Here is a 15,549-nt window from a genome sequence, read left to right as displayed (position 1 = left end):
GCAGCAGTTGTGTTTCTCTGTTTTTTGGATTTTTATTTTTCTAGCCCTCAGAAAATCTGTATTGTGGGCCAGAGGATATATTCTTATTAAAATAGCATTGCATATTTTATAATTGCAGATTATTGTGAGACCAGTAAATAAAACCGTGAAAGAAGTGATTCGTGGCAGCTCTATACAAAAAATCACAATAATGCTTTCTCTCTGATATACAACTAGTTATGCTGACTTATGCAAGTCTGGTCTTTTACCCCACTTACACCTATTTTTCCTATTTATGTTGCTTTGGTTTTGTTGCCTTTATGCCATCGATGCACATTGTGTGGCACATGGCAACACAAAATAGTGCATCATGGAGACTGAGCGAGAACACTAATCAAAAAGCCAACCCTGAAGCAAAACCTGCCAGTGCTTCTTGTTCAGAACTCAGCATGAACCATCATTTCTTTGAAATCTCTGTTGAACTAGAACTTGGAACTGAAGCCTCAAAATATTCTGCTTGCCAGTTCTGAACAACAGCTTGTCAACACCTGCTGGCTGCACTGGATGCCATTCAGTGCTGGAACTCTTTGCATCCAGTAAAGAGGTCACAGAGTGACCTGGTATGTAGCAGCTCCTCCCTCCCATCTTCTCTATTTCTTTCTGGTCGTACAGCTCCGACATATATGAAATAAGCCTTGTCCTTTGCTCCTTCGTGATAATGCTGGGTGGTGCTGCTCTGCAAATTTATTTACTGTAGGAATTAGGTGGTTTAGATTTCTACTTAAGAACAGCTGCTGCTGGTGAGAGGGCACTGTTCACATCTTCACATCACAAGAAGCTTCCTCTTCTCCCCCAGCAACCTGTGCTTTGTTGCAGCTGCTGGAACCTAGTGACCTTCCTTCAGCATATCAGTGTATAAAGACGTGCATGTTCTGTGGCTGTGTCTTTAACAGTGGTCAGAGATGCCGGTTAGTCTAATTTCTCCCTCCTTTTCCCCACACTGGCACTGTTCCTGGTCTCAGGATGGTGCTCTCAAGGTCCTCAGTCCCATACACTTCAGTTATGGAGCTGGTGAGAAGCTGGGAGTGCAAATCCTACCCAAACTCCAGTGCCGATTATCGCTGCTGTGCACCATATGACTTTTCCGGTTTTCAAATGTAAATAGAAACTCACATGTGACATAACATAGTGTCATGCTTAACATAATGACATGTTTATCAAAATCCCCAGACAATGTGTTCTGACTCATGGAAGTTCAACATCATTGCTGCCAGAGCCACGCTCTCTTAAAACCTTGCTCACTGTTGGAGTCAGTTACTCTCCAGCAAGGGATTATCCAATGTGATCTTCTTTCCACGGGTACAAACTCAGTACAGACACTGTGCTTGTCCCCTGGGAACGTAGTGGGTGATACCGCAACTCTCTCCCAGGGAAAGGATTTGGATGTAAAAGAGGCTATGGCACTCAAGAAGGTCTCATCTTGCAATGCAGAAGGTATTCAGTGGGAGTGTATGGCCAGTCTCGGAGCTGAGAGGCGGCTCCTTTAGGTCCATTCACTACTGATTCCAGTCTTCTGGCTAAGGGAATGGGTGTGCAGGTAGTATATGGTCCCAGCCCTGAATCTGGTGAGTATCATGAATTCAGGATTTAGTTCAAGGCCATTGATGTCTGGTTTAGGTGTATTTGTACGTTGAATATTTTCCTGTAGAAGGCTGGCATAAGCCATCAGGGCACTAAATTATTTTTGCTACAAAGATTGCATAACTTTTATCATTGTGAAATGTGTTATTGTGTAAAGTGAGTCAAGTGTACAGAAAGTACTCCTATGCAAGTCTACCCAGTATCCACATACTGACTCTCTCTGTATAAAGACAAGGCTGCCTGTAACCACTGAGAACAATAAACACTTCTTGCAGGGAAGTGCGGCAAAAAGGCATTTTGTTACCTGACAGCTGAGTCAGAACCAAAGAAGGTAAGAAACTTGGGCAACCAGATACAAGTGATTTTTGGGAACGTGAAGCTTTAGCTTCAAAATTTCTGATGGGGTGATCTGTAGACATAAGAAAGCAGGTTGCAATAGGCAAAATTTAGAAATTGTGGCTCCCATTCATGATGCTTTCCAACAGAGACCTTTGGGGACCTGACATCTTTAAAGCTTCGTTACTGACTGGTGTACTGATGGGTTTGCTCAGACAACTAGCCTGCCTGGCAGCCCCCAAAGGCCCTGCAACTCTGACCCAGTCCTGTGCTGAGCTGGGGTGACATGGGCAGGGTCCATGGGGCAGCACCAAGCTGGGGACCGGCCGCCTGCCTCCTGCAGCCCTCATGGCAACCCACATCCTCGAGTCTGGCCAGGAATGTGTCCGCGCTGGTCTTTGCTGAGATTTCCCAAACTCTGGCTTGTTTTTCTGCTGTGACCAGGGCTTTGCCTTGAGTCAAGTTACTGCAGCAATGCCGCGTCTGAGTCGTTCGCAGATCTGGCAGGCGATGAGTTTCCTTGGCTGCAGCACAGCGGTGACTTCTCTGCGACTTCTCTGCTGGTGGTGTAAGGCAGAATTGCTCAATGCTGGCGGCTCTTTTGGCTTTGGTGTTGTGAGACTTTCTGGGCAGGGTGATTGCATCTCCTGGTGTCGGCTTTCTGCCAATCTGGGGAATTCCCAGGTCTTATGCAAAACTTTCCCTTTTAAAGCCCCTATCTTTGCTTGTCTCCGTCTTCCTCCAGACATGGGGCTTCCTAAAGCCCGTGCATCTGCTGTGCCTTTGGTGCTGTCTGCTCTGGAGGTCTGTGCCCTGGACAGCTACATCGCAGCCATCTACGAGCGCAACGTGGTCTTTTTCAAGGCATTTAGAATAGAATACAATGGACTATTTCAGTTGGAAGGGACCTACAACAATCATCCAACTGCCTGACCAATTCAGGGCCGACCAAGTTAAAGCACATTATTAAAGGCATTGCCCAAATGTCTCTTAAACACTGACAGGGTTGGGGCATTGATCACCACTCTAGGAAGGTTGTTCCAGTGTTTGACTGGTCCTGTTAGAGGACATTGCAGTGACGGTTGCCTCTTAATGCTGATGGTCAAAAATAAGACTTCTGGGTGAAATTACATAGTGAAGATGTCAGATGAAGAATATATTCCTTGATCCCTTATGCATTGGTAAATATGATTAGGCAGGTTATGTTCCTTTACCCTCACAGACACGCTACAGATTCTAACAAAAGTGTTTTTTTATGAAGCACCTGAAACTACAATAGTAATATGCTATTTCCAAAATACCAAGCAAAAAAATACTTTCCAGAAGAAAAAACTTGCTTTTTGTGAGCAATTTAAAATCGCTCATTGTGCAAAAACTGTTTTTCATAACAAAGATAATAAAAAAAAATCTGTGTTTAACTCTTTCTCACAAAACAGGTGAGTATGCTAGCTGTAGGCAGAGAGATCAGCACAGTCCAAGGGTTAGTTTATATTGCAGTATGAAACTCAGATTTAGGACATTCTCAAGGCACCTGCTACAGCTATAATACACCATTGGCCAAAGGCAAGAGGCAAGGCAGGACTATGTGTCTCATAAGCGTAGATGAATCAGCTATACTCTGAAGCATGAGGGCTGTACTTTGTGCAGGTGGTCTGCCTTCAGCACTGCCTGAATTGTGTACCAGTGGCAGCCCCGGTCTGCCTTCAGCACTGCCTGAATTGTGCGCGGCAGCCCCACGCAGTAAGGTTATATGGAGTGGTGTGTGCTAACCAGGGGAGTCCGGGCTTGCCCCAAGATGGGTTTGGAAGCCTGGAGAGGGGTGTACAAATGGAGTTTGCAAATGGTCCTTCCATGGATGCCTTGTAGATCAGCATTGCTTCTGACATGCTCTCTTAGCCTTTTGTTCCCCTTTTATTTACAGCATTTCAAATTGGAAACAAGATCCAATTCCTAGAATTGTTTCTTTGACTTCTTACTGTGAATAAATGTCCTAATTGTTGGCAGAACTATGCAGTACCTTCTCAGATTACTCAACAGCAGATTATATCCAAAACAAACTTATTAGTCTTTACTCCTCCTCTTTCTATCCGGTTTATATTCCCCATGCGCGATCCAGGAGCTTTGAGGCAGGAGCCATGGTCCCTTCCCAGCCTCTCCTGCACGCTGCGGTGTTTGCGCTCGCAGTCCTTCAGGCCCTTGCCTCCAACACCTTCATCGCAGCTGTCTACGAGCACGCAGTCATCCTGCCAGATGCCACTGAGGAGCCCGTTTCTCCTGACGATGCTTTGGCCCTGATGAACAAAAACATGGATGTCTTGGAAGGCGCCATCAAAGAAGCCGCCCAGCAGGTACTAAGCATATTGAGAGTGTTGTTAATTAATGTTTTCTTCTCCTGCTCACCCTCCTGGTTGTCTGCTGATGAGTGAAATCTTAACGGATCTTGTGTCAGGGTGCCCACATCATTGTGACTCCTGAAGACGGCATTTATGGTTGGCGTTTCACAAGAGAAGCCATTTACCCCTACCTGGAAGATATCCCTGACCCGGCTGTGAACTGGATTCCCTGCACCGACCCCACAAGGTGATTGCTTCTGCAGTGATTTATGTGGTTTCAAATTCATGTTTCATGGAGTCATGAGCTGCTCCAAATAAATGCCCAAGAACTGCCAGTTTTTAAGCTATTAAAAATCCCAAGTACTGTAGAAATGAAACACATCAAAAAGAATTCTTAATTAAATGCTAATGGGAATATGCAAGGCAAAAAGCATTGAGACAGTCTCACTTTTTAAAATTGAAAAAGGAGGAAAATGAGGAAATTTGGGGCAAAATAATTATTTTAAAAACATGTAAAACTTCATAACTTCAGAACAATTGTGAAAATCTCCTGTAAGTATAAGCTAGTTTATTATCATGTCTGATATGTAGATCAGACAAGGTGATTCAGTCCTCAGCTCAGTGGCTAGATGATTCCAAAATCAAATTGCACAAAATACTTCCCTAGATCTGAAAGTAGTGCCTTTTAGAAATTCGGGTGCTTGCACAGTCTGCTGTGTTACACAGGGCTGCTCTGAATGTGTGCCAGCAGGTGACAGCAAGAGGATCAGGTTTGTTTCTAAGCTAAGTTTTTGTATTCTCCTGTCCTGAGGCTTTATGAAGCTAGATTTCAGGGGTCCCCAGCTCTGTAAATGCTGTGGCCTCTTTTTACTAAAAGCTTATGGACAGCTGCCTTAAACAGAGTGAAGAGTCTTAAAAAAGGCTAAAATGATCTTTTGAAATTGAGATTAAGGTCTGTCTGAAAATGTATCAAGTTATTTTAAGTTTATATCTGTATACTGATTTATTTTCTCCCTTGTTTTCTGAAGCTGTTCATATCTTCATTTGTGTGTTAGCTGCCAATTGTATCCACACAGAAAATAATAACTTAGTCTTGTTAGGACTACAGGAAAGAATATTTTTTAAAGCTAAAGGAGACTAACAACTTAAAATTACTCTATGAACAGTGAAGAAAATGGACAGAAACCATTATCTGATCTATACCTTTTTCTGCACCCAGGGATATGGAGTTAGTGGAATAGTACTCTTATAGTACTCTTGAATGCATTTCTCCAACCCATGAACTTAAACTTGGGGTTTTTTTCTCTCACCAAAAATGCATTAGATTTGCTCCAGCTCCAGTGCAGGAACGACTCAGCTGCATGGCCAGGAATAACTCCATCTACGTGGCTGCGAACATCGGGGACAAGAAGGTGTGTAACTGCAGTGATCCCAGCTGCCCCAGCGACGGTCGCTACCAGTACAACACCGATGTCGTCTTTGACCCAGAAGGGAAACTGGTGGCTCGTTACCACAAGGTAAAGAAGCACCTCAGCATTACCCTGTAATCAATTACCAGTATACTTTTCATCTCTCTGGCACCAATTTTAGATGGTTTATACAATAATTTTACATAATTGGATGATCTGATGCGAGGATCTCATGGCCAGAAGGAAAAGGAGGCAAGCACATGATTGATCATGCATTATCCCCAGGAGCATCACAGCTGCAGAGCACATGCTGGATACCAAGCATCTAAGGGCTACATTTGTGATAGTAAATGGGAAAGAAGCAGTGACAGAGTTTTCCGTACTCAGTAAATGTTAGCTGGTCCTCAGCACAGTTTTAGCCAAGCCAGATAGTCAGGCATTGGTTCCAGGAGGCAGCTGGGGCACAGCCACCCCAATTTGTTGGGGAAGAGGGTCAGCTGGATGGATGCAAATCTGCTGTGCCAGCCAGCTCAGGTATCTCAACTGCCAGTTTTGCCTTAAACCCCGCTCAGATGCAAAAGTAGCTGTTCATAATCTTGCCTTATTTTTAGTTTCTAATATGCCATTGTCTTCACCTGCAGTACCACCTGTTTAGAAGAGAAACTCAGTTTGATTACCCGAAAGAGGCAGAAGCTGTCACCTTTGAGACTCCCTTTGGGAAGTTTGGCATTTTCACGTGCTTTGACATCCTTTTCCGAGAGCCTGCAGTGGTCCTGGTGAGCGAATTGCAGGTGGACTCCGTGCTCTTCCCAACAGCTTGGATGAATGTCCTGCCATTTCTGACTGCGGTTGAGATTCACTCTGCCTGGGCTATGGGCATGGGTGTCAATTTGCTTTCAGCAAATACACACAACATCAGCTTGGCAATGACAGGTGAGCTGCATTTGGGAAAAGGGAAATGGTCTTCAGAGTATTGGATTCAGAAGCAGGCAAAAGTGTTTTACAAATAGTGAAGTGTCTGAAAAATAGCATTTCAATCAGACTAAAAATATTCTTGATGTTGTATTGAATGTAGTAAACAGCTTCAGACAGGGAAATGTTAAATGTTCTCGGAAAGGTAAAATTAGAAACTGTGTGACATTGAATTCTGATACTTCAAAAGTGAAATTTTCTTTAAAAAGTAACACAGTTTCACTGAAATTTTCAGTCTGTCATTTAGAAGAAGCATTTTTCTTTAAAATTCAGTCAGAAGTTAAATGGAGGAAAAACTGTTATAATCAGAACTTATTAACCCAAAACCAAAAGGAGGGTTCCTGTTGAATATTGAATAAAGTATTATTAAGTTTTTGTTCCTGATGAAGAATTGGGGATATTTATATTTTGGCTTGATCTGAATAGATATTTGCTGCCATTTTTTTTTTTCTTTAAACTGAGAAAACATTGCTGTAGCTGCATCTGCAAGGCTTCTCCAAAGCAGAAATGAAAGCCACAAAGGGACATTTTTGCCTGTCCTAAATAGACTGAGCTGAGTTTAGGCCACAGCCCTTCGTTTCCTTCTGTAAAAAGTGATTACCTTCATGGTTTCCTTCTTTGGCAAATATGCCACTGTTAGAGCTCTGATTTATATTTCAATTAACTTAAATTCCTAAAAAAAAAAAAAAGAGATGACTTGAGTGTCAAATTGCTCAGAGTCAAGATCCAGCAAAGCACAAAACCTGTGAAGTTTAGGTCATGTTTAATCAGTGAATTTTAGGTCATGTTTTTACTCTGTGATGAGTTCTGCGCTTTAAAATTCTCCCCAAAGTCTCTGTAACGTGTTGACTGAAAATAGCGTTGCCAAAAAAGCCCACCGGTGTGGCATGGGGGGGCAACTGGCCCCCCTGCCGAGCCATGTTGCAGGGCGCGGGCTGACGGAGGGCTGGTGGGTGTCCTTGTCAGGCAGCGGGCTGTTCACGCCGGAGGGACCTGCCGCCTACCATTACGACAGCAGTACAGAGGAGGGACATCTCCTGCTCGCGGAGCTGAGCGCACGCCCTCGTCTTTCCCCCACCTACCTGTCTGCCGTCAACTGGAGCTCGCATGCTACAAGCATCAAGAGATTTCCAGGAGAAAAAGACACCTTTTTGGCTGCTGTCCGGCGGGATATATTCACGTTTGGTGAACTCAGGTGCAAAGCTGGAAATCACACGGTTTGCCAAGGAGACCTCTGCTGTCATTTGGTCTATCAGATGTCAAACAAGAGCAAAGATGAAGTTTATGTCCTGGGTGCATTTGATGGGCTGCACGGTTCCCTCATAAAATACCATTGGCAGGTAATTGGTTTTCTAGGGTTGAGTGTGGGTTGTATATGCCTACACCCCAACCAACTCAAAGCACTTGTCCATTACTACATCGTGAGAACTTTACTTGCTATCAAACCCCGCTCTTGATTGTTGAAAGCTTAGAGGTATTTTGCCTTTCTGCATCCTCCTTCCCACAGATATGCACGCTGCTCAAGTGCAAGAGCACAGACCTGAACACGTGTGGGCAACCGGTGGAGACGGCTCAGACCAAGTTTGAGATGTTCTCCCTCAGCGGAACGTTTGGCACTAACTACGTCTTTCCAGAAGTCTTGTACAGCGGGGTGCAGCTGGCCCCCGGGGAGTTCGAGGTAATGGGGCACCCTGGAGCTGCTTGATGTAAGATTTTCCAGGCTGTGGTGCTGGAAACTGATAGGGCAGCAAAGTCCAAGAACCACTTTCTTTGGCTCTGCAGACTGTAACTTGAGGGGACATTTAAATGGACTAATTAATCCTTACTGATGAGAACATGTAAATGCTAAGGCTGAGAGTCTCCTCAGTGTTTTCTTTAGCAAATATGCCTTCCCACTTCAGATCCCAAACCTATAAATAACAGCTTTTAAGGAGATACTTTCTACAGATTTCTGCTGATGGGCATTTTAGGAAACAAAGAAATCAAATACTATGAGAAATTGTCCAAGCAAAAAAACCCCAAAAAACTAATGAGTATCATGCATAAGAGTAGAGATACTATGCAATTAAAAATGTTAAAAGGGATTTTCGAGGGTTTTGTGGAGTTGTTTGTTTTTTTAATTTTATTATTTGAAACTTCAGCATATATTTTTGCCAAAAGGTATTTTCATTCATAAACCTTAGATTATGTTTATGTAAGAGGCTAGATGAAATCTTAATTGCTTTGGAACAGGTATTTAATAGCTTACAAGAGAAAATGAAGACAGTGAACAAGACTTGAAAAGTTTTAGAGGAAGCAAGGCTGATTATTTTACAAGACAGAGAATGGAAGAACTTTGCTCATCCTGCATATTTGTTTTGAACGGGACATCTGTAGAAACATACACATGAAAGGATTTATTAGTATACCAAAATATGATCATGGCCTATTTTTTTTTAAATATGTTTTCTTAACATGTATGTGCTTATTGTTTGTCACAGAGTGTCTTCAAAAGTTGCAGGTGTTCACAGTCTATAAAAAACAGTGATTTCAAATTGGCCTGTAAAAAGTAACTAAGAAAAGCAACATATGGTCAGTAGCCTGAAAATCTGTACTTCCATCTGGAAATTGTTTTAGGGTCTACAGATCAAAAAAAATTTCAAATTAGTGTCCTAGATATGTATATAAACTTCATCACCATGTATGAGTAACTAATAAGAACCTAACGAATCAGTTATTGTCACGCTCACCTTCTTATAAGGCATTGAAAATTATCTTTTTTTCTTCCAAAGATGGAGCTGAAGAAAGGTTCAAAGACCCTCAGGTCCAAGGAAATGTGGGAAGGCTATGGCAGAGCCAGAGAGAATTCTGGTTTCTTTCATTCTCACAATTGTTTTTGAAAAGTGCTGCACCAAAATATTCAACCTCTAAGGCCTATCCTTTCTGTAGCACACAATATTGCTACTCTGTTAGTGGAACACTAGTATCATTCTTTCTCTTTTCCACTAGGTGTTACGTGATGGACGTTTGAAAATTAAGCACGGCACGTCGAACCCGCTCTTACCAGCAACGCTTTTTGGAAGGCTTTATGAAAAGGACCTGCCACATCCTCTGCGAACCTCCCCATAATGTAGCTCCTTAGGTGTTACACAGTCACCATAGACAGGAGGGGAATTCCCTGCAGTGATCCACCTCCTCATGAGCCGCGATGGTTATCCTCTCTCACTGCTGTTGTGCAATCTCGCGCTTCTGCTAAGCAGCTATGGCCCTTGAGTTCATTTAGGAGAAAGCAATGAGATCACTCTGTTGTGTACCTATATCAATGGTATACTTTTTAATAGTTCTTGAGCCAGCGTAGTAACTTTTTAGTATGAACACTCTGTCATGTGAAATCTTTAATTAGAAAGTATTTTTTTTCCTGAAGATATCGTATAGCTTGCCAGGATAAAACTAGAAAGAAGACTGATACTGAAATACGTGAAATGTGAAATTTGCTAATTTGCTGCAGAACAAATCTTCACCAAGGAAGACTTTCTGTCCTTTTGCCCCTTCCTGTTTTTCAGACTGTATAAGCACTAAGTGTCTGTGTTTCTCAGCCTTTCACACAAATCGATAGGGCCTCCCTAGTGCTCAGTGGGCCTTGGCCCCTTTCTGACCAAGAGACTGTACAATGAAGAGAAAAATAGATTTGAAATGGGTTTAGGTGCAGCCTTAAAGAGAGAAAGTGGTCCTCCACAACCTGCATAGGCGCTAAGTCTGCCTGAGCTCTGTAAAGCATCTTCAGTTCTGCAGTCCCTCTGAGCTTGCACTGCTTTGTACGTGCTGTACCTGTGCTAGGTCCAACGCACTTCAGATCAGACTTACCATATAAACACGTATACCAACACATTCTCCTGGGTGTTCAGAAAATTTCTTCAAAACGGTGAAAGCGTAGGAAATAGGCAATGATTTAGTACCTGAAACACATTTGAGCATATAGTGTGAGAAATGGGCATTATTTGAGACTTCTGGCAATGACATGTGTAACTTGGCAGTCCTGGACACGGTGTGTGTCTATCATGTTCTGCAGCAAACGGGCCTCATTTGCACCACATTCGCCTTGGAGTGGTCCCTGCCTCAATGTTTATCCTGCAGTATTTTGCGTCCACTGCCCTTCACATCTCTGTCATATAGCCTACACCATGCTTAGCACTGAGCTGCCCTAAATGTGGCACATAAAAAACACTCTGTGGCCTCCCACTCCATGCACACCAATGTATGTTATCCAGAAGTTGTTGAAATCACAGGATTTCTTTTTTCCCATGTGCTGCTGCTTCTCAGCACACAACTTTGGAGGCTCCTTCCAGGACTTGTTTCCTACTGGAAATAAAGCAGCTGAGCTCATATTCAGGGAAAGGCCTGTACCACTCAGGAGCAGTTATTCAAGACGGGCAGGACCTCAAGGTCATGCTTGCTGATGGCTTGTCCAGCACCTCACCCGTTTCTCACCTGACTTGTGGTTGTAACCTAGACTAGTCTTTCATCAAACAGAGGTGGCTTTCGTCAAGAGACATTATGACCGACCTGTAAGAGCACTAATCCCACATGACTGTTGGGTGTGTAGTGTGTAGGAGGTCCAGAATTCCAAGACACAGAGGGCCACACTGAAAGGTGGGAGCTGACCCCACTCCCCAAGCCAGTCTGGGACACTCCAGGAGCCCCTTGTCTCGCATGTGAGGAGCAACAGTTTGGGAAAGGCAAAGGAGACTGAGCATGCTGGTTATGACAGTTTGCAGTGTCATCCCATTGTCCCCGCAGGTCCGTTGGTTTGCACTGGGGTCAGCACAGTCAGACACATATGGCTGAAAGTGTCTCTGTAGCAGAGCAGCCAGGACCTTTGCCTGGGGCTGGTCCTCTGGTGGTGCTTCCCCATCCATCCTCAGTGCTGCTCTCTCAGTTCTCTGTCCCGGGACAGGTCAAGGAAACGCTCTGAGAAGGATAAGAGCTACCCCAACATGCAGAAAAAGATCCTAAAATGGCTTTTAACTTTGAAACATAACTCTCTCTGCTGCCCTTGAAGCCTGCTTTTTCCCTCTCTGCCCCAGAGGAGGTACCTCTGATACCTTTCTGTTCTAGTCTTGGTCATTCCTTGAGATAACTCAGATCTTGGTTCTAGCGCGGTAGGGCTGGAAGAAAGAGGGAGACCCTCTGGGGAGGACAGCCGCTGCCTCCTGCAGCCCTCTGACCATACAGGCGCTGCAGGAGATGCAAACTCGGGTGAGGAGCCGGCACCGCACCTCCTTCTCCTGCTCCTTGCTGCTCATCTCCATCTCCCATTTGGCCACCCTTCAGGTGAAATATGCTTTTATTACCTGGCCTAGAATTGCTCATGTGGAAGAGTCAAAAAAAAAAAAAAAGTAACTGCTAGATTAAATTGGACTTTTGATTTTGTTGTTGCAGTCAAATCACTTGATTAAAATTTTTTCACTGGTTGGCATCAATAGCTTTACATGCTAATCTACCAAAAAAAAGAAGAATCTGGGGATATTTTAGAAATAAATGCCTCCCAGATGCATCAGTGGCACTAGAAACAAACAAATCCTTTGCAGGTTGCTGATATCCTGAGTACTTCGTGTACTCCAAATGGATGCGGAATTTATAAAATCTTTTAAAAGCTGAAGAGGAATATAGTCGGGAGACACAGACTGAACAGAATTATAGACATTCAGTATATTACTAGGATTATCTTTACATATCAGGTTAAACTTTCCTAAACTATCTGTACCGAAAGAGTCAGTGAGAGTTTATTCAAGCTCCCCAGTTAGTTAGGGAGATAGGGCTCCTGGGAAGATAACTAGATTTTAAAATAAATGTTTTGTCTTTCTTCAAGGGTAGAGTTTATGCCCTGTTCTGCTCCCTTGTCACTACTCAGGCTGTGATAATTGAACTTAAAAATCTCTCACATATTGCTTGCGGGCATTTCTGAAGTATGGAGTACTTCCCAGGTACATGCAGAGCCGACTGTCTTAGGTTGTCAGAGTTGGAACTGGGTAGGATACAACTGATATTGCTAGTTAAGTAGCTTATAGGATATCAGGAAAGGACTCTCGAACCCCATCCATTAGGGATGCAGAAGTCCAAGATTCTTTGAAAAGGATACTCAAACCAAATTTGAAGAATGGTTGACCTGTAGTTTTCAAGATTTGCTGCACCTCTTTTCTCTCCCTGAGAGGGTAACAAGGGTGCCATACAATGGACTGTTGAGGGGTTTATTAATCCCTTTCTCATGTCTGATGACAAAGCAACAATTAAACCAAGCAGAGGATGACATTACATGAACTGTTGCAGCAGTCTCAGAGTAGCTCCATCATTATAATGCACAAGAACCATGAAACCTGCTTTTGGGTAAGGGTTCCCTGGAAGGTGTGCAAAAGCCAGCCAGATCTTCAGCTGAGGAACTTGGTGGTCACATTGACTAGATGAAGTTCAGTTTTAGGAAATCTGAGCTTTTGTAATAAAGGCCAATTTAAAATGGTGCAAATTACCGAAACATTCAAAATACAGAAGCAGATAATGAATGACCGATGCAACAAATCCTATTCATCTAGAACAGTTTCCATGTTGAATTCATGGAAAGTTAACCAGCTATCATACTTGCTAGGTGGGAGTTAGAAAAGAGAGAACGTTAGTTCGTCTTTAAGGGGAAAAAGAAAAGGCCTCTCCTACATTTTCCTTACAGGACAGAACTTGAGTTTCTGAAAAAACAAGCTTTTAGTGACTCTGGGACAGGTATGCCAGAGAAGAATCGAATTATATGCAATTCATGTCAATGATTCCACCTCAAAAGCTTCTCCAGATGGTATCCTAATGAACCCCATCCTTTCCTGAGCTGGAAAAGCCTGCTCTTCACACGTCAATGTTTCTTCTTTATACCTTGATGCTGGCCAAAGAAAACAAGACCCACCTGTCCACAGCGTTTCTGATCACACAGATCAGAGAAAAACAAGTCCTTAACAGATTTTACTGATGTAAGGTTTCAGATGAAGGTAGAAAAACACTGCGTTAAAACAAGTGTGGTCCAAACCTTACAGCTGACTTAAGTAAGACTGGTAACAATTTTAGGGAAACTAACTTTGAGTGAAATCTCTTGTACTTTGTTGTACATACTGAATCAAAGCAAACAAACCTTGAGCAAAAATAGAGTGACAGAATCTTAATAATCTGTTTTTCTTTAAAACTGACAGCAAGGTGCAGTCAGAGATTGTGCAACTATCAGACCCAACAACACAATACTACATGTTTATGAACAACTCAAGTTATCACAGGTGAATTACTGGCACTGTGGAACACCATCCCTAGGTACACAGAATCAGTGCAGATATCGTGAGTGATAGACAGAATGACCATCACCTCAGTTCAAATTGAAGAATTTATACATTTCTAATTAATCAAGAACTAAACTATAACTCTACCTCATCCAGATAGTGTTTGCAATATCACCATCCACCATAAGGGCAAGAAAGCTGAAAAAGAGAAATAACTTGCACAGGTCAATAAAGACAGCAGTATTTATTATAAGGCTTAGCACAGCTAATACAAGAATGCTTCTCAGTGGCTTGTGATGGACTATGAGATGTCATGGAGCCCAACAGAGAAATGATATTATCCTCTCAACACCATAGCACCTCCTACTGAAGCCATAGATGAGCATAACAGTATTACCCAGTGTTGTCAGACACAGCTGTGGATCAGACGTGGCCGGAAATGATCAGTCTAGATGAAACAGAAACTTAGCACGCTGACAATAATATGTCAATTTCTCTTTCAGTTTAGAAAAGAATTAAGAATTAACAGAAGCACTTGGAGCCTCCATCTGTGAAAATATATGGTGGGTTGATCCTGACTGGATGCCAGGTGCCCACCAAAGCCCACCACTCCCCTCCTCAGCTGCACAGGGGAGAGAAAATATAACTAAATGCTCATGGGTCGAGGTAAGGACAGGGAGATCACTCACCAATTACTGTCACGGGCAAACCAGGCTTAACTTGGGGAAATTAGTTTAATTTATTGCTAATCGAATCAGAGTAGGATAATGAGAAATAAAAACAAATCTTAAAAACACTTTCTCCCCACCCATCACTTCTTCTTGGGCTTAACTTTATTTGCAATTTTTTCTCTCTTCCACCCTTAGTGGAACAGGGGCATAGGGAATGGGGGTTGTGGTCAGTGTATCACACGTTTCTGCCACTTCTTCCTCTTCAGTGGGAAGACTCCTCACACTCTTCCCCTGCTCCAGCATGGGGTCCCTCCCACAGGAGACAGTTCTCCATGAACTTCTCCAATGTGAGACCTTCCCATGGGCTGCAGTTCTTCACAAACTGCTCCAGCATGGGGTCCCTTCCACAGGGTGCAGTCCTTCAGGAACAGACAGCTCCAGCATGGGTCCCTTCCACGAGGTCACAAGTCCTGACAGCAAACCTGTTCCAGCCTGGGCTCCATAAGTCCTGCCAGGAGCCTGCTCCAGCACAGGCTTCCCACAGCATCACAGCCTCCTTTGGTAATCCACCTGCTCCAGCGTGGGGTCCTCCATGGGCTGCAGGTGGATATCTGCTCCACTGTTAACCTCCATGGGCTGCAGGGGGACAGCCTGCCTCATCATGGTCTTCCCCACGGGACGCAGGGGAATGTCTGCTCTGGCACCTGGAGCACCTCTTCCCTGTCCTTCTTCACTGTCCTTGGTGTCTGCAGAGTGGTTGCTCTCTCATATTCTCACTTCACGTTTCGGTTGCAGTTGCTGTTGTCGTTGTGTAGTTGGGGTTTTTTTCCCCCTTCTAGAACATGTTATCCTAAAGGTGCTACCATTGTCCCTGATGGGCCCAGTCTTGGCCAGTGGCGGGTCTGGCATTGGCTCTACTGGACTT

General features: G+C 43.6%; 1 protein-coding gene across 1 annotated transcript; it reads left to right on the top strand.

Moving 5' to 3' along the window:
- The first annotated feature begins 4,085 nt into the window (after positions 1-4,085).
- LOC104282097 (vascular non-inflammatory molecule 3-like) lies at positions 4,086-9,778 on the top strand. Its single transcript, XM_009880170.1, is given in 7 exon segments — positions 4,086-4,304; positions 4,406-4,536; positions 5,614-5,806; positions 6,340-6,631; positions 7,637-8,070; positions 8,073-8,348; positions 9,659-9,778. Coding segments are annotated over 7 exon segments (1,659 nt in total). The 5' UTR covers positions 4,086-4,091.
- The last annotated feature ends 5,771 nt before the right edge of the window (positions 9,779-15,549 follow it).

Source organism: Charadrius vociferus, unplaced genomic scaffold, assembly GCF_000708025.1.
Source record: "Charadrius vociferus isolate BGI_N301 unplaced genomic scaffold, ASM70802v2 scaffold82, whole genome shotgun sequence".
NCBI classification, from domain to species: Eukaryota; Metazoa; Chordata; class Aves; order Charadriiformes; family Charadriidae; genus Charadrius; species Charadrius vociferus.
Note: the sequence above shows the minus strand (reverse complement) of the source record. Positions and strands in the feature narration are given on the sequence as shown.